This window comes from Oryza sativa, chromosome 12, assembly GCF_034140825.1.
Source record: "Oryza sativa Japonica Group chromosome 12, ASM3414082v1".
NCBI lineage: Eukaryota > Viridiplantae > Streptophyta > Magnoliopsida > Poales > Poaceae > Oryza > Oryza sativa.
The window spans coordinates 1,850,238-1,870,468 of record NC_089046.1 but is presented as its reverse complement, the minus strand read 5'-3'; the positions used below and the strand labels follow the sequence as shown (position 1 = coordinate 1,870,468).

General features: G+C 41.9%; 1 protein-coding gene and 2 pseudogenes across 1 annotated transcript; all 3 read left to right on the top strand.

The window, feature by feature from the left end:
• The first annotated feature begins 2,217 nt into the window (after positions 1–2,217).
• LOC107276669 (cytosolic sulfotransferase 5-like) lies at positions 2,218–3,644 on the top strand (annotated as a pseudogene).
• Positions 3,645–6,896: 3,252 nt separating this feature from the next.
• Positions 6,897–8,229, top strand: LOC9269362 (cytosolic sulfotransferase 5-like; annotated as a pseudogene).
• Positions 8,230–13,907: 5,678 nt separating this feature from the next.
• On the top strand, positions 13,908–15,180 carry LOC9267617 (cytosolic sulfotransferase 5). Its single transcript, XM_015763395.3, has one exon. It carries the CDS (start codon positions 13,989–13,991, stop codon positions 15,000–15,002), a length of 1,014 nt encoding a protein of 337 aa, XP_015618881.1. The 5' UTR covers positions 13,908–13,988; the 3' UTR covers positions 15,003–15,180.
• Positions 15,181–20,231: the final 5,051 nt, after the last annotated feature.

Genomic DNA, 20,231 nt, shown 5'->3' with positions numbered 1-20,231 from the left:
GAGGTGGTTTGGAAACTCATGCTCCTCCATGGCGAAGTGCGTACCGCGCGCCAACCTCATCCTCTCTCGTTCACAGCGGCGGCGTCTTCTCGCTCTCGCCGCTCGCTCACCGTCATATCTGGGCTAGCTTTCTGTTCCGGCCCAGATTATATGGGCCTCACGTAGTCTATAATCACGTTCCCGACCAACATATATGGGCCGCACGTAGTCCGTTTGAAATAAGTCTATTATACCTCCCTTAAGTCATGTCCCTGGTTGAAAATCGTATCCCTTAACCGCAAAACCGGATATAACTCATCCTCCAACTCCCAAAACCACTGCAAATTAACTCCCCACATGGTTTTGGAGGCAGTTTTGTCCTACGTGATATCTTTGACCCGTTGACTTGCTGAGTCAGCTTGTGGGACCCACATGTCATAGACAAGGATAAAAGTGAAAACAGTAGGGTCCACTGTCAATGCCCACCGCCGTTGCGCACATCGTCTTCCCTGCCTCTCCGGCATTGCCGTCGCCGCATTCCCCCCTCCCCTTTCCCCTTCCCTCCCGCCGCAGCAGCCGCCTCCGTCGCCACCATGGGCAACCCTATCCTGGGGCTTGGCCTCGCCTCCTCCTTTTCTTCTCTAGGCCCTTCTCTCGCTCCTCTAGCCGACCATCTCGTTGGTCACCACCCCACCCTGCTGCCAGCCGTCGAGAAGAAAAGAGGATGGAGTAGTGACTAGTGAGTAGTGACCGGAGTTGAGGAAGGAGAGGACGATGTAACGGGAGATGGGGGAGTTGGACCGGATCATGCTCCCGTCACCCTCTTCCTCCTGCACCTCCGTCTGCACGCAACACATATGGATGGCCGATGGTGGCCCACAGCATTGGTGGCATCGACGCGTGCTACGGCAATGACCAAACTGATTCCACGAAGCCGCAGCAAGAGACGTCGGTGACGGCTGGCATGAGTGGGAGGAGGAGGTGGCCGCCGCGTGGGGTGCTACTAGGGTTTTGGCACGTGGGGTGGAGGATTGGCACTGCCTACTGCTACCGCCGACGTCATCCCCGATTGCTGCTACGGCAGCGACGGGGGAGGAGGGGGCATCGACCAGCGACGGCGGTGGCGTATTGCGGGATTGGAGGGGGAAATGCGGCAAATGCGATGTGGTAGAGGCGGCGAAGGCAATGTGTGGGGAACGCTTGTGACGGCGGTGGGCAACAGTGGGCCCCACCATTTTCATTTTTATTCTTGTCTTTGACATATGGGTTTCACAAGCTGACTCAGCAAATCAACGGGGCCAAATATGCCATGTGGGACAAAACTGCCTTTGAAACCATCCTAGGAGTCAATTTGCAACGGTTTTGGGATTTGGTGGACGGGTTATACTCGGTGTTGCGGTTGAGGAATGCGATTCAACCACATAAATGAGTTGAGGGATATAAATAGACTTATTTCCAGTGCCGTAACCCTGTTCTGGAGTCTGGGCCAATCCTTATGGGCAGCACCGAGGCCGCAGTCCCGTCTGGGCCAATTTGTACAGGCCGTACGTAGGCCGGAGCTCCTTTCCAGCACTGAGGTCTCAATCTCTGGCCCAAAATCGCTCAAGTCTTGTTACAGAGTATACCAGATCTTTTTCTGTGCAAAATCAGTTATTATAAGCTATTCTTGCGCTTAGCAACCATGCATCTCTTGAATGCAACACTATGCAATCTGCAGTTATTTTCTCACTCTCAAATCCATGAATCGGTCTATGTAATCAAACTAGAAACTGATATTACTGCTAAACTAACAATCACCCAGTTTGGTGTTTTATGTTGACAATATATAACACGCTGTCTTTATCATTTTTTATCCATATTTCTCAGGACAAGATTCTAAAGGTATCTTCTAATCAGTATAGTACGTTCTCACATGTGTCATCCTCGCTAAGAAAAGGGGCGGTAATACTCCCTATTAAGAGCTAAACTCACTGATTGACGACATGATACAATTTGATCCTCAGAAGAATTAATAAATTCTTGTAAGCTCAAGTTGATCATCACGTGCATTGACAAAAGAAAGGGAGACTCATATGAAAACACTTAAGAGATGCTAACAAGATAGTTAATGTCAAAATGTCACTGCCAGTTTGAACACTATTCATGTTCTATTGACTTCCGAATCTGTCTCTCCTCGCCTATATATTTGCACTTTACGCTCCCACATATTCACAGAATCACAGCATCACAACACCAGCTAACAACCATTAGTCCTTGGTGTTCTGCATTCACTTTTCATGGCGCCCTCCTTCCCGCTCTCCTTTGCACCCCAATCAGCTGATGAAGCAGCCGCACACAAGGAAATCTATGACCAACTCCGACAAACCGTGGAGACCTTCCCGACGGCACCCAACAGCAGCAACAGCTTCACGTACAGTCGCCACCCCGACGGATGGTACACGTTCCCGGAGGGGGTTGTGAGTGCCATGGTCATCAAGAGTCACCTTACGGCGCGCACCACCGACATCTTCATGGTCACCTTCCCTAAGTCCGGCACCACCTGGCTCAAGACGCTCTTGCACTCGGCTCTCCACCGCGGGGCCAACGATCTAGCGGCGCACAGTCCCCACCAGCTCGTTCCTTTCCTTGAGACCCAGGTGTTCATCAAAGACCGGATCCCTGACCTGAGCTCCCTCCCGGCGCCGCGGCTCTTGATGACGCACATCCCGTCCCAGTCGTTGCCGGACTCTGTTGCCGACTCCGGCTGCAAAGTGGTGTATCTATGCCGGGATCCCAACAGAAAGTATTTTCTACACCTAGATGCCATGGCACCTGGCACCTAGGTGTATGTATGTAATTTAAACATTTATATAAAAAAATTATAAAATTTGGTAAGATAGACTATGATAATATAAGACACTATACAAACATGCAAGTCTATATTCGATCGATATATGATGAAACAAAAATAACAAATTTTATCTGCACTGTACGGGTACTATTCACTGTCTGATTTTATTATTTTTGTTTCTCTAGTTGTAAATCAAATTTAGTCCTACATGTTTGTGTGTAGACTTATATCATCACAATTGATGTTACTAATTTTTTTTTAATTTTTTTATAACTATTTAAATCGTATGTAAATGATAGGTGTTGTCCAGGATTCCAAGGACTGCTTCATCTCGCTCTGGCATTTCTTGAACAGGTTCAGGCCGTGGGACATCAACGAGGCACATCGACACTTCTGCGATGGTGTCTCACTGTTTGGCCCGTACTGGGAGCATGTCCTTGGCTATTGGAGGTGGCACACCAAGAGACCAAGCCAGGTACTCTTCTTGACCTATGAGGAGCTCACTACCGATACACTCGGCCAACTGAGACACCTAGCCGAGTTCGTCGGATGCCCGTTCATGGTGGAGGAGCAGGAGCTCGGAGTGGACAGGAAGATCGTGGAGGCCTGCGCCATGGAGAGCTTGTCGAGGTTGGAAGTGAACCAGTCGGGGACAACTGACATGGTTGATAAAACCTACGTGAACAACATATTCTTCCGGCGTGGCGTGGTCGGTGATTAGAGGAATCACCTGACACCGGAGATGGCGAGGAGGATTGATGAGATTACGGAGATCAAGTTTAAAGGATCCGGCTTGCTGTTGCATCCACAATTTTTACAAGCAAAAAGAGAATAAAATGAACTATTGGCAAGTGAAGTGGAGGAACATCTCACTATTGTACTTATTTCTTTGCTTAATGAAAAAAAAAAAGCAAACCTCGTGTCTATTTATGAAAATAAAAAGTGAAAACATAGAATGTACTGTATGTCTATAAATGAAATTATTGCAAGCTCCTCAAATTACTGTTGGGTTTCGCTTTTATAATTTATAGAAGTCTCATCAAACGCTGCCATTATACTCCTCTACAACCATCCACTGCCTTTTCTTTTTATTGTCATTGGTATTTTAAAAATCGAATATAATTATTATTTAGGTTTATTTTTTACTTTCTAGAAGTTCCGCCAAAAAGTCAGCGACTTTGTCACTGTACTCTTCTACGGTTCACCCGCTGTTGCCCTTTTTATTGTTATTGAGATTTTTAAATCAAACAAGATTATCATTGGGGTTTACTTTTTTACTTTAGAAGCACGAACCTTTAAAAATTGGATCTTATAGGTTTCAGAGTTTATTGTTTCGTTGGGTTTCTTTTTTTATATATAATTTTTAGAAATCCCGTCAAACTCTACCACTGTACTCCTCTACGACTCATCCACCGCCTACTCTTTATTATCATTGGGATTCTAAAAATTGAACATAACTATCGTTGGAATTTATTTTTTTTACTTTCTAGAAGTCCCACCAGCCATCGGCGGCTCTGCCATTGTAATCTTATACAACCCGCTCACTACCTCTCATTTTTATTATCGTCGAAATTTTCAAAATCAAATATGATTATCATTGGATTTATTTTTTTTTACTTTCTATAAGTCCCGCCAACCGCCTTGACCGATTGCTTCACGACCTTCCCGTCGTCCTTCCTTTTAATCGTCATTAGAATTCTATTTGGTGTTTTATTAATAGTTTTTAGATGTCCCATCAACCGTCACAACTCTACTCTTTTATAGGCATATTACTTAATTAATCTCGTGATGTGTTATAGATGATCTTTTTTCTTTCAATAGTCTTTATTTTTTTATCACCAATTTTAGTTATTTATAAATTATATTTCTAGTTGAAATATTTTTTCTTTTTCTAATTTTAGAATTTATTTTATTTTTTTTCAAACTTTAACTAATATTGTAATGTGTTCTTTTAATATTTTTATTTTCTATTTTAAGTTTAAGTCATTTCAAAATTATATTCCTACTTGAACTCTATTTTTAATTTGTCTAATTTCGGATTTTATTTTATTTTTTATTCCGAATTTTAATTCATCTACTATTGGGTTCTTATATGTACTCTTATTTCAATATTGCTTATATTTAATTCCGAATTTTAGTTAATTTTAAATTGTATTACTACTTTAGCTCTTATTTTCTTTTCTTTTTTCTAATTTCTAATTTATTTTATTTTTATTCCAAATTTTAATAATCTCGTATTGGGTTTTTATATGGACTCTCCTTTCAAATTTGCTTAATTTTAATTTCGAATTTTAGTTATTTTAAAATTGTATTTCTACTCGAACTCTTCTTTTTCTTTTTTTATTTTGCTAATTTCGGATTTTATTTTATTTTTTATGCTGAATATTAATTAATCTCGTATTGTGTTCCTATGAGGACTTTTCTTTCAATAGTGCTTATTTATAATTTCGAATTTCACTTTTTTTAAATTGTATTCCTAGTTAGACTCTTCTTTTCTTTTTCTCCGATTAATGTGGGAATTTCTAGCCCCCACAGTGAACGTGATGTCTTCTTTCAAGGCTGTTTTAATAATATAATAGATATATCACATGATTATAATATGACAAAAGGAAAATATATGTTTCAATCCGTTAACACTCTTTGTTTCAGACGTAATAGTGATATGTTTCAATATGTGTCTTCAGTGTGTTCTACAAAATTCCTGAAACTATCTACCACTTCTCCCTCTCCTCTCTCTCCACCTCATTCATGCATGCATGCTTTTTAGTGAGTTTTAAAATGAATTTTCTCAACTAATTATCCAATCTACGATCTGATCACACCTTGTATTCTTTGTAATTAAATCTTTACAATAAGATATCACAATATTATATTATGGCGAAAAAAATATATGTTTCAATCCATTAACACTCATTGTTTCATACGTGATAGTGAAATGTTTCAATAGGTGTCGTTAGTATGTTTCACAAAATTCTTGAAACTACCTGCTGCCACTACTCTCACTCCTCTCTCTCCACCTCATGCATGCATGCATTTTAGCGAGTTTCAAAACGATTTTTCTTCTAAACTATTTATCCAATCTATGATCCGATCACACCGTGTATTTGTTACAATTAAATCTTTACATCGAGATATCGCATGATTATATTTTGATTAAAGAAAAACATATGTTTCAATCCATTAAGATTAGCTATTTTAATTATATGCAATAGCGATATGTTTCAACGTGTATCTTCACCATGTTTTGTAAAATTTTTAAATGTTTTAGTTGCTTTTTTTTCACCATATATAACATGTTTTACTCGTTAGTTAATAGAAACATTTGACCGGCTGATTTTTTCCGGGCATCGGGCGCACGATGGGAAGATTCCTCCCATGAGAGCGAACGTGGAGGCTTCTTTTTCTATTTCTTTGATAAATTAATAGATGTTTACTAGTACTCCCCGTTGAATAGTCCCACATTGATTGTGGAAGGGCAAAGCACCTAAGATATAAGTGGAGGAGCCCCTCATCTCAATGGCTACCTTTTGGGGTGGAAAAGGCCTTTTATGATCCTACACTCTCTCTGTCCCATAAAAATTTTAATCTTGAGTTTAAATCTGGACATACACTACATCCAGATCCAAATCAACAATTGAGTTTTTTATGGAAGTAGGTTGCACGATGGCACGATGCATTTTTGGAATGCAATTTGCAATAATTATATCAGTGCCAAATCCCATGTGTCGGTATGTGTAGTATATCAAACTAGAAGCCGATATTACTAATAAACAAGTTGACAGTAACGTACACTATTATCATGCTTGATCCATATTTTTCGGAGTAAGAGTACTCCATAATGTTATCTTCTGATCAGTATACTACGTGTGACGACGTCATGGTAAGCATGAATACTTTTGTGCAAGCTAACGCTGAGCACGATGTGCACTAAAAAAAGGTCATATATATATAGAGAGAGAGAGAGGTGTGAGAACAACTCAATTAATGCCAGGAAGTTAGAATGTCATTATCAGTTTTTGAACACTGATCATGACTTCCCGATTTGTGTCTCTTCTTTTTTCGCGAACGCGTAAAATTTGTGTCTCTTCACCTATATGTATATTGATTTGCACTACTCTACACACTGCAGAGTCACAAGATCACATAATTTTGTTCATTGCTGTTTAGTGTGGACTCTTCATGGCTTCCTCCTTCCGGCTCTCCTCTGTAACCGAAGCGGCGGACGAAGCAAAAGCCCACAAGAAAATCTACGATCAACTCCGGCAAGTCGCGGAGACCTTTCCGACGGCGCCGAGCGGCATCGACGTCCATACAGCCGCCACCCCGACGGCTGGTACATGACCACGGCGGGGGTCGTGAGTGCCATGGTCGTCAAGAGCCACCTGACGGCACGCGCCACCGACATCTTCCTCGTCACATTCCCCAAGTCCGGCACCACTTGGATCAAAGCGCTTCCGTACTCGGCTCTCCACCGCAGGGCTGACGAGCTCCTGGCGCATAGCCCCCACCAGCTCATCTCTTTCCTCGAGTCTCAGGTGTTCGTCAAAGATCGGATACCTGACTTGAGCTCCCTGCCGGAGCCATGGCTGTTGATGACGCATATCCCGTCTCAATCGTTGCCAGACTCCGTCGCAGCCTCAGGCTGCAAGGTGGTGTACCTGTGCCGGGATCCCAAAGATTGCTTCGTCTCGCTCTGGCACTTTTGGAACAGGTTCATGCCATGGAACATTGATGACGCACATCGACAATTCTGTAATGGTGTCTCGTTGTTTGGGCTTTACTGGGAGCACGTCCTCAGCTACTGGAATTGGCACGTCGAGAGGCCAAGCGAGGTACTCTTCTTGACCTACGAGGAGCTCGCCGCTGACACTCTCGGCCATCTGAGACGCCTCGCCGAGTTCGTCGGGCGCCCATTCACAACGGAGGAGCAGGATGCCAGAGTGGACAGAAAGATCGTGGAGATTTGTGCCATGGAAAGTTTATCGGGGTTAGAGGTGAATCGATCGGGGATGACCAACTTCACCAAGAAAGACGTGCCAAACAACATATCCTTCCGGCGTGGCGTGGTTGGAGATTGGAGGAATCACCTGACGCCGGAGATGGCGAGGAGGATTGATGAGATTACAGAGGTCAAGTTTAAAGGATCTGGCTTGCTGTTGCATCCACCGTTTTTACAAGTAAAAAGAGAATTAAACGAACTATAGGAGTATGATCACGTGTGAAGTGGAGGAACATCTTCTCATTATTGTACTTATTTCTCTGCTTAATAAAAAACATGCAAACCTCTTGCCTATTTATGAAAACAAAAAGTGAAAACATCGTGTGTACTGTATGTCTATAAATGAAATTATTGAAAGCTGCCTCGAATAATACTCTACTACTATTAGTAGTAAGTTGTGTTTGTTTTGGTTGTTTGGCTTTGTGGATTGGTTTTGTGTCACGATTATCTTCTTCGTACAACTTGCAGATATGGTCCAGCAAAATTTACAGAACTTTAAGATTGTTGGATAAGAGCGTCAAACGTTAAAAATCAGAGGGAGTAGTAAATATTATTACAGTTGGGTGATTTGTGTTTTTATCTGAAGTTAAGTTGAGTGATTTGCGTTAACAACAACATTCTTATCAGTAAATTTGGAGCAAAAGCCTAATGATATCATCTCGATATTCTAAACTCTCTGTTGTCACCAAAATGGGATCCTACGATAGTGCTGAATCCACCTATTGGAACCATGATAAAATTTGACCCTTAGAAACAACATTTTTTTTCCAAGGTAAAATTTAATTCCATGTGCATGAAATTTCTCAACCTAACACCATAATTTTAGAGGAGAGAATAAGGAATGAAAAATACTCTCTCCATCCAAAGAAAAAAATCTAATGTGTTCAGGTTCATATTCAGAATTGAGTTTTTCTTGAATGGAGGGAGGTCACATACAGATGTACAGACGCTAACAACCTAACAATCAATTAATGGTGATTTATCAGTGTCAGCTAGCTTAAAAACTCTGCTGGGATTTGTCTCCTCTCTTAGATACTTGCAACTTACACTCATATGCTGTAATGCTCATATATTCTGCATAGAATACTCTTCATGCACTAGAACGGATACCCTCAACTTAATCGGGCGGTAAGCCCCATCTCAATCGGGCATGGCGTCCGTCACAGGCTAGAAGTCACTGATGTGAAGAGCTATCTCAATCGGTGCTCCAGACCAAGCACACTTAATGTCAAAGTTCTTTAGAGATTGGCTTCCGGAAAAGTAATTGTAATATGTTGGTATGAGTATTCTATTAATCTTATTATGCCCTAGGCCAGGATGTCAAATTGGGGTTATTAAATGATTTCAAATGGAAAAGTCACCAAAACCAAAGTTGTAGAACTCATCGAGATGCAAATTTTTTATTTTGGTCATTTCTCCATCTGACTCTATTTAAACAATTTGAAATTTGAAATTCAAAGTTTGAAAAGTTCAAATAGAATTTTAGATCAGTGAATGACTTCAACTGAAAAAGTCATCAATAACAAAGTTGTATAACTCATCAAAATCTATAACTTTTATTTTGGTCATTTTTTCTATATAACATTTTTTGGACCGTTTGAATTTGAATTTAAAAATATGACAACTTCAAACAACATTTTCAAATACTAAATGATATCAACTGAAAAAGTCATCAACAACAAAGTTGAATAACTCATCAAGATCTAAAACTTTTATTTTGGTCATTTCTTCATACGACAAAGTGATAGTAACATTGTTCACAAAATTGACATATCTCTTATCTGGTTTTATAAACTATAACACATATATGTAAAATTTGTGAATAATATTACTAACATTTCGTCAGATGAAGAAATAACAAAAATAAAAGTTTTAGATCTTGATGAGTTATTCAACTTTGTTGTTGATGACTTTTTCAATTGAAATCATTAGTATTTGAAAATGTTGTTTGAAGTTGTCATATTTTTAAATTCAAATTCAAATTGTTCAAAAAAATGTTATATTGAAAAATGACCAAACTAAAAGTTGTAAATATTGATAAGTTATACAACTTTATTGTTGACATTTTTTCCATTTGAAATCATTTACTACCCGTAAAATTATTTTGCTATAGTTAACTTACAAATATAAACATTTCATATGAAAAATGGAAAAATAGTCATCGGTGACGGGTTTTAGTTCATGCCCGATAGAGATTAAGTATATAGCCCGTCACTGATGAGTCATCTGTAACGGGCCTAGTTGTTATCTTAAACGGGCCTCAAGATGGTGCATGTCACAGATGATGGTCATTTGTGACGGGCCACAACTTGAGGCCCGTTTGAGATATGGAATGTTATCTCAATCGGGCCTAAAGTTGTGGCCCGTCACTGATAGGTGTTATTCGTGACGGGTTTAAGTTTTATACCCATCTAACATGTCTGTACGACCATATCTTAATCGGGCACTTTTCGGCTCGATTAAGATGACTTCCTTGTGACGGCCCGCTATTTCTAAGCATATTAGAGCCCGTCACAGATAGAAGGATTTGTACTAGTGATGGTCGCCTCCTCATTCCTCAACGGCCCAAGTGGCCGACGGATCAACAAGTCAGAGCAAGTCATGCTGATGCTGCCGCCGTCCCGATGGCTGGTAAATGTCCAGGCAGGGAGTTGTGAGCGCCATGCTCAACAAGAGGCATCTGACTGCGCGTGCCACCAACGTCTTCATCGCTACCTTCTCTAAGTCCGGCACCACATGGTTCATTGGATCAGGGCGCTAGCTTCTTCACTCGGCAGCACATGGCTCATTGGCTCAAGGTGCTTCTGAACTCCGCTCTCCACTGTGGCACTCACGATCGAGCTGGTGGCGCACAGTCCTTCCACCAGCTCGTCCCTTTCCTCGAGTCGCAGCTGTTCATCAACGACTACATCCTCGGCCTCATTAACTAGAAAAGCATAGATTAACTAGAAAATACAAAAAATGAAACGTCGGTTATGTCTTGCGATTTGGATTCACCTACGTGTATAGTCGTTCTGGCGTACCGATGGTTCCGGCCCAGCCTGCATGTAAGTGGTAAACCCATTCCGGCACAACTTCTTGGAGGCAGCTCCTTCAGGGTAATCTTCTCCTTTTGTTGTTGAGATTGAATAAGAGAGACAAAAATGTAGCCATGAGCTGGATTAGTTTGTTGCAATTTTCTTTTCAGACCCCTTTTACTTTATTAATAAAGTTTTCCCAAACAACAGGTGCCTCCCCTGTTGTGTTCCTTTAAAAAAAAGGAGCCGATCGGAAGCCGATCAACCTATCATGGGTCTCATGTTGGCTTCAGTCACATTGAGGAAAAAAAGGGCCCTCACCGAGGTCCCAGTACCATTCCGGCCCAACTTATAATGGTCCAAGCACACGTTTGCCGCTATCCCATTTTGGTTCCAAAGTGTAAGATCCGCATATTTGCAGTGAAGTTCTTGAGCCATTGCCTTTCTTTTTTTTTAGAACACGCCCTTCGGCCCTAGATCTGCTTGACGCAATGCACGACGAGGAACCTTGGGTCATCTACACCGAGAATCTGGTCACCCGTTGCGGCGGTTGTCTCTCTCAGATGATGCATTGCTCATTGTGTCGGCAAGGTCCACATACTCCATTGTTTCTATGTGTTTGCAAAGTCGTGTTTGGTGGTGTTCGGCGGTACTTCTTATTAGGAATCTGGATATGCATTTATTTAGATTCATCCATAGAAATGATTCTTTTTGAACGAAGGGTGTATGCCTTAAAGATACTAGGTGATTCCCCGCGCTTTGCTGTGGAAATTTCTATGTAACTTTAAATATTTTTTAATAATCGAGATAAAAGTAAAAATTATATTAGTTATTAACAATAAATAAAACTGGTTTGTCAAACTATATTCAGAGAGATACATTTAGCAGACTATGTATGAAATTATAGATGAAATATGATATCCCGCACTTGATTATATGGATGAATATATATTAAGTATTATAAAAATGATGGATACATATATGCATATTGTTAAAAATGCATATTGTTAAAAATAATGTGAAGGAAGATGATTGGATGATGATTTGTAAAATTCAATGAATTATAGATGATATTGCATGCTTACATAAGTTTTATATGTAATTATTGCTAGTGGATAATGATGTGACATGTTTATATATTGATCTTTAAGATTAGTGGGTTATAATTTTATAGCAAGATATGATCGATATGATGCTCTAAAATGTCGTGCTGGACTGATAGGTAATTAATGAATGTAGCCTGGTGATCTCACCTTTAATTTGCAGCCGTCCTTTGCAATTTTGCTGATGGATGTCATGTTTAGAAGCGTGCAGATACACTCGGCTATTCTTCAAGTTTGGTTTATAAAGTATACTAGATATTTCTTTCTGTGTAATTAATAATGGATCGATCTGACCTACTGTTACGCTTCGCAACCACGTTCGCATATCTTATGGAGTACTAGTTTTGCATGATGTATATCTGAAATACAACACTATGCAATTCCTAGTTATTATATCGTTGTCATATCGGTGGGTGTAACTAACCAAACTAGAAGTCTACAAGCTTACTGCTAAACTATAAATGATCAGTACACTTTGGTGCTTTAGGTTGATAATTAATAACGCTTGTCTTATCATGTTCGATCAATAATTTTCATCGTAAGATCCTAATGATATCTTCTGATCAGTGTAGTGTATATATACTATAAAATGGGCAAGATAATGCATCTTGCTAAGAGCTAATCCACTCATCAATGTCATAGTAAAATACGACGCGTTAGGTTGCCAGTCATATTTTGTCATAGTTTACTATGTCCAAGATTATATAGGTTTCACTAACTTAGCAACTACTCCATTCGTTTCATCTTATCAATCGTTTTGACATTTTATCAAATCTATCTATAAAAATAATTAGCAATAATACTAAATTAGTTTCATTAAATATAACATTGAATGTATTTTGATATACATCGTTCTCACGATTGTCATCAATCATAATACAATGAGCAAGATAATACCACCATCTGCTATCACTATACAATGGACAAGATCTCCTTCTCAGCTACAACATCTCCTTCTCGCTTTGAGTGATTTCGTACTAAGTTGATCAACTGAACGAAAGGGGAGCCCTCAATGCTCCACACGCCACCATCTTGAAGTCCAAGCAAATCTACGAGTACTTGCATGAAGACCGCCAAGACGACCAAAATTGGAAAATAATTTGGAAAAGTAAATCTCCTCCGAAGATTCAGTTCTTCATTTGGTTATTATCTAAAGAACGCCTCCCCACAAAGCAGAACCTGTACAAAAAGAAAATTGTTTCGTCCGTGAACTGCGATCTTTGTGGTGTTTTAGAAGAAAATGCTTTTCATTTCTGTGTTGATTGCTCTTTTTCTCAGACGTTCTGGTCGACCATTTAGATTGTCCCAGGACTGACAAGCTCAGCCAATCTCGCAAGTTTAGGCCGCCTAGATGGCATTCCCATCAAGCACTTCAGAGTCTTCTTCTTTCTCTGCTTTTGGGGCCTGTGGAACCACAGGCATGATGTTGTTTTCAAGGGGCTGCAAACATCCTTGCGTAGACTAGTAACTAAATGTATAGATGATGCAACTCTTTGGGCAAAGCGTTTCAATTCGGATGATAGGGGCATTGTTTCCTCGTGGAAGGAAACACTATCGTCTGCTTTTCGAAACTCTGTAATCTAAGATGTAACTGCAAGTCTTCATTCCTTTCATAAAATTCAGGTGGGGAAACCCCCCCCCCCCCCCCCCCGGAACTTTGTAAAGAAAAAACTATACAATGGACAAGATAATGCCCTCCGCTAAGAGCTAAATCCATATGTCACGGTAAATTTAACCCTCCGAAGCATTAACAACTTTTTTCAAGCTCAAGTTGAGCATCACGTGCATTAAAGAAAGAAAAAGAGATAAAATTAATCTACATAACTAGAGATGCTATTGTTCAACGAAATCTTTGATGATCTAAAAAAGATGCTAACACCTAGACATAATAACAAGTTAATACTAATTAATGTCAACTTGAATACTTTATTATTACTTCCGGACTACTCTCCTCTCCGAGATAGTACTATATATTTGCACTTCATACTCCCAGAGAGTATGATTGGATCAAAGAAAAAATACATTGCTCATTAACTGGTGTTCTGCTGGATTCATTCTTCATGGCGCCCTCCTTCCGGCTCTCTTCTGCACCCGAGTCGGCCGACGAAGCAACAGCTCATAAGGAGATATACGACCAACTCCGACGAGTCGCAGAGACCTTTCCGTCGGCTCCCAGCCTCATCGGCCTCCCGTGCAGCCGCCACCCGGACGGGTGGTACACGTTCACGAATGGGGTTGTGAGCTCCATGGTGATCAAGGAGCACCTGACGGCGCGCGCCACCGACATCTTCCTCACCACCTTCCCCAAGTCCGGCACCACTTGGCTCAAGGTGCTTCTGTACTCGACTCTCCACCGCGGAACTGACGAGCTGGTGGCGCACAGCCCGCACCAGCTCGTCCCTTTCCTCGAGTCCCAGGTGTTCGTCAATGACCGGATCCCTGACCTGAGCTCCTTATCTTCGCCGCGGTTGTTTATGACGCACATCCCGTCCCAGTCACTGCCAAACTCCGTCGCTACATCCGGTTGTAAGGTGGTGTACCTTTGTCGGGACCCCAAGGACTGCTTCGTCTCGCTCTGGCACTTTTGGAACAGGTTCATGCCGTGGGACATCGACGAGGCGCACCGGCAATTCTGCGATGGCGTCTCGCAGTTTGGGCCGTTCTGGGAGCATATCCTCGGCTACTGGAGGTGGCACGTCGAGAAGCCGAACCAGGTACTCTTCTTGACCTACGAGGAGCTCGCCGCCGACACACTCGGCCAGTTGAGACGCCTTGCCGAGTTTGTCGGATGTCCATTCACGACGGAGGAGCAGAAGCACGGGGTGGATAGGAATATCGTGGAGGCCTGCGCATTGGAGAACATGTCCGGATTAGAGGTGAATCGGTCGGGAACGATCACCATAGTCGATAGCACTGTCCCAAACAACACGTTCTTCCGGCGTGGCGTGGTCGGAGATTGGAGAAACCACCTGACGCCAGAGATGGCAAGGAGGATTGATGAGATTACAAAGAGCAAGTTTAAAGGGTCTGGCTTGTTGTTACATCCGCAGTTTTTACAAGTAAAAAGAGAATAAATTAAAACAAACTAGGAGTATATGTTTTTTCTTTCAAAAAATAGTTTGTGTGCCGTTTTCGGTGTTTAATAGAGATACAATCTCTTGCGTATTCACGAGTGAAGAAATACATATATGTACTGGAAATTTGTAAATCAAATCATTGCAAGTAATATAATAAAATGTTGCCGGTTAGCCGTGAGTTGGGTTGTTAGGTTGTTTGGCTTTGTGGATTAGTTTGGTGTACGTAACTATCGTCATACAGTTTTCAGATCATTCATCAAAATTCACTAATAACGTTCAAATGATCCACACTGTTTCTTGATATGCTAAAGATTATTAAACATCCTCCGAAACATTTCTATACCACCAAGTGACACTCTAATAAATTAGAAATAAAAATAAAAATACTGAGGGAAAAAAGCAAAAAACATTAAACCATTGATTATTACTTGAACCGAAGGACCATTCAATGTCCAAAACAATTTATTTTAGAGCAGTAAAACGAGCTACCTCAATTGGCATAGGGAGGCACGAGCAAAGAGAAACTGCGATTCTAGTCCAACTGTCCAAGGCTATAAGGATGATATGCTACGGACCTGCTAATCTGCTCTTCCATTTGTTTTCCTCCAAATTATTTTTTCGAGTCACATCTATAGTTAGCTGAACTGATCTTACACTTAGCAACTAGGAGTATGTCGTATATATACTTTATTGAGATGATTGTCCATTACCTTCTAGTCTAGAAAGTAGTTTGCATGATTTCATCTCTGAAAAGAAAGACTGTAATTCACAATTACATCACTACCAAACCCTTGTTTCGGTGCGCATAGTTAATTAAAGCTGATCTTACTACTAGACACCATGATAAATTTGTCCCTCAGAAAAAACAGCATTTTTTTGCAAGGTAAAGTTTAACCCCCATGTTCATGAAATTTCTCAACCTAACACCATAATTTGAGAGGAGGGAATTAAGGAATGAAAAATAGGTCACATAAGTACGGATGTACAGACTCTAACAATCAATTAATGGTGGATTATCAGTGCCAGCTAGCTTGAGAACTCTGCTGGGATTTGTCTCTTCTCTTAGATGCATGTTTGCAAGTTACATCTCAATCATATATTGTCAGGTTCACGGGACTAAGACTCATTATTGTTTTCGTAGGACTACACACTTCATGGCTTCCTCCTCAACTGCCGAAGCGGCCGACGGAACGTCTCACATGGAAATCTATGACCAACTCCGGCAAGTCGTGGAGACCTTCCCGGCGGCAGTCAGCGGCATCGGCCAACCATACTGTTGTTGAGATTATGGGCATATAATGATTTAATTTATTCCATAAATAAATCATGACATTACAGATGAAAACTAGCATGAACGCATCATTAGATCTACACATGTAAACTACGCAGAATAACATGAACAGATCAAATATGCGCAACATATTGAACACGTACCGAGGTGACGAAAAGACCGGCTGCTTGGTCGAAACTTTTCGCAGGTGTCTACGAAGGCACGAAACACGCGAGCGAAGAGGAAGGCGAGCCGTCGTGAACGAACAGGGAGCAGTCGCGCGAAGCGCTTCCCAAAAACCTTATTGCCGCCTTCTCCCGGTGCAGGACGTCAAAGGCAGAGGTTCCGGAGACCTGCTCTCCCGATCGCTGGTGCACGCCGGCGAGCGGGATGGAGTAGTCTACGAGCGACGGCGCAGTACAGAGTAGGAGGCAAACCCTAGATTGATTTTCGCATATATTGCGTGAAGACGGCGGGTCGGTTTATATAGAGAAGGGTCGCTTGATCAGGGCGCCCGCACGATCTCTACTGCGCGTAACCGAACCGGATAAGTCGCGCGTAACTTATCCGGACTCCACGCCGTTTGCACGCACCGGATTTTTCGGAACGTTTCCAAAACAAAACGAATCCGAATTTGCAGCAAAACAAAACTGCAAAAGGAGGCTGCATCTGCGCAAGGGTGAGGAGCCAATTTTTTCGGACCATTCGACGCGTACGTCGTGCACGCGCGCCGCCTGCCCTGCCCTGCCCTGCCAGGCGAGGCGAGCGAGCGCGCGCGTGTGTTTCCCCTCTTCTCTCCACCACACATGCTTCAAGTGGCTAGGAGGGCATCCTCCCTTTTAAGGAGGTCCCCCTCTCCTAGAATAAGCAAGGTGGTACTAAACTCCACATGCATGCCATCCCATGAGGTGGGCTTTTGTGATTTTCCAAAGAATTAATCTTCGAGTGGGCTAAGGCCCATTCATTAATTCCAACAATCCCCCACCAAATCTCAAAATCCCACTGAGATTTGCCTTTTCCAATGTACTGTTTATATACCAGCGGTTCGATGGAGACCAATTAAGGTTGAACATCCACCTAGAACTCCAAGCTACACTTACTCACAACTTGAACAATGGACTACGCCTTGAATTGCAAGTCTTGTGCAAGCAAGTTTCACTCAAAGTCTTATCTGGTACTAGACCGTCTGTAGACTACCCCTCGGGTGGAGCGTATAAGTCATACTCCTAGGTCTTTAGTAAGCTTCCTAGAAGATTCACCCAAAATCTTCATAGACTGCGACCAACAGTCAAGCTCACAAAGGTGAGTTCCTTCAAGAATGCTCTGCAGGACAACATCTTTGCTAATTAAAGCCAACAGAACTCATTAAAGCATAGCCAACCTGCCTTGCAGCTCACGAGAGTATATGCATCTTCACTTGGATAGGGTATATATATTGGTACTCTCCTCTAGTTTATTAATGGTTTGTTCTTCCCAGGATCTAATTCACGGGATCTCCGATCACATAGACTGGGTTACCACCATAGTATAACTCACATGGGTCTCAAACCCATCTCCTTCGATGCATTGTCTATCACATTTCGTGATAGTCCCTTCGTAAAGGGATCTGCCAGGTTTCTCGCTGTTTGGATGTAATCCAACGTTATAACTCCGGAGTTTCTTAATTTCCTGATAGACTTCAATCGTCTTTTCACATGTCTAGACGATTTCATATTATCCTTAGAACTATTCACTTTGACAATTACCGTTTGATTGTCACAGTTCATAAGGATAGCCGGCACCGGTTTTTCAACAACAGGCAGATCCATTAATAGATCACGCAGCCATTCTGCCTCAACAGTAGCAGTATCCAGTGCCGTTAGTTCTGCTTCCATGGTTGACCTCGTCAAAATTGTCTGTTTGCAAGACCTCCATGAAACAGCACCACCACCCAGTGTGAAAACATATCCACTAGTGGCTTTGATCTCATCCACATCAGAGATCCAGTTAGAATCACTATAACCCTCCAGTACCGCAGGATACCCAGTATAGTGAAGCCCCAATTCCACAGTACCTTTCAGATAGCGCATTACTCGCTCAAGCGCACGCCAGTGATCATCTCCCGGATTAGAAGTAAATCGGCTCAACTTGCTCACAGCAAAGGAGATATCAGGCCTAGTTGCACTAGTCAGGTACATCAACGAGCCAATGATTTGGGAGTATTCCAGTTGATTCCTAGCAATTCTCTTGTTCTTGCGAAGCAACAAGCTAGGATCATAAGGTGTTGGAGAAGGCTTACTATCAATGTAGCCAAAGCGATTCAAGATCTTCTCCACATAATGGGACTGCAAGAGAGTAATCCCATTCTCACCTCTAATTAGCTTAATGTTTAAGATAACATCAGCTACTCCCAAATCTTTCATATCAAAATTTTGAGACAAGAATGATTAAACCTCATTTATCACCTCAAGGTTTGTCCCAAATATCAGTATGTCGTCAACATACAAGCACAAAATAACTCCCTCACCCCCACCATGGCGATAGTACACACATTTATCTGCCTCATTGACTGCAAAGCCTGCAGATGTCAATGTTTTGTCAAATTTCTCATGCCATTGCTTAGGAGCTTGTTTCAGACCATACAAAGACTTCAACAATTTGCACACTTTGCCTTCTTGACCTTCAACTACAAACCCATCAGGTTGATCCATATAGATCTCCTCATCCAGCTCTCCATTAAGAAAAGCTGTCTTAACGTCCATTTGATGAACGAGAAGACCATGTGAGGCTGCTAGGGAAAGTAGCACACGAATTGTGGTCAATCTAGCAACAGGTGAGTAAGTGTCAAAGAAATCTTCGCCTTCTTTCTGAGTATAGCCCTTAGCAACAAGCCGAGCCTTGTACTTTTCAATAGTACCGTTAGGCCTAAGCTTCTTCTTGAACACCCACTTGCACCCCACAGGTTTACACCCATAGGGTCGCTCTGTCACCTCCCAAGTCCCGTTAGCGATAATGGAATCCATTTCACTACGGACAGCCTCCTTCCAGTAGTCTGCATCAGGAGATGCATATGCTTCTGAAATTGACTTAGGAGTGTCATCCACGAGGTACACAGTGAAATCATCACCAAAAGACTTAGCCGTCCTTTGTCTCTTACTCCTTCGAGGAGCTTCACTGACATCCTCCTCAGAGACAAGTTCATGTGTATGTTCAGTTTGTTCTGGTGGTGTGATTGAACTGGGAATTATTTCAGAGGGTTGGTTCGAACCACTATGTGTATCCTTCATTGGAAAAAAGCTCTCAAAGAAGGTAGCATCACGAGACTCCATAATTGTACCAACATGCATGTCCGGTACCTCGGATTTAACTATTAAAAATCTATAGGCAATGCTATGATGAGCATATCCCAGAAAAACACAGTCCACAGTCTTAGGTCCAAGTTTGCGCTTCTTCGTTATTGGTACATTGACTTTCGCCAAGCACCCCCATGTGCGCAGATAAGAAAGTGATGGTTTTCTACCAATCCATATCTCATATGGTGTTTTGTCCTTATTTCTGTTAGGAACTCTGTTTAACACATGATTTGAGGTCAACAATGCCTCCCCCCACCATGCCTTAGGCAGTCCCGCGGTGTCCAACATGGCATTCACCAAGTCAGTCAGTGTGCGGTTCTTCCTTTCAGCAATCCCATTAGACTCGGGAGAATAGGGAGGCGTCCTCTCATGTATGATGCCATGTTCCTCACAGAATAAGTCAAACTCGTTCGAGAAAAACTCTCCACCACGATCAGACCTAAGCCTTTTTATCTTTCTGTCAAGTTGATTTTCAACTTCTGCCTTATAAATTTTAAAATAGTCTAGAGCCTCGTCTTTCGTTTTCAACAAGTACACATAGCAAAATCTAGTAGCATCATCAATCAATGTCATGAAATATCGTTTTCCACCCTTCGTCAACACCCCATTCATTTCACAAAGATC

Excerpts from the sequence above, each read along its gene's own strand:
- LOC9267617 (XM_015763395.3), top strand. The coding sequence starts at position 13,989 with ATGGCGCCCTCCTTCCGGCTCTCTTCTGCACCCGAGTCGGCCGACGAA.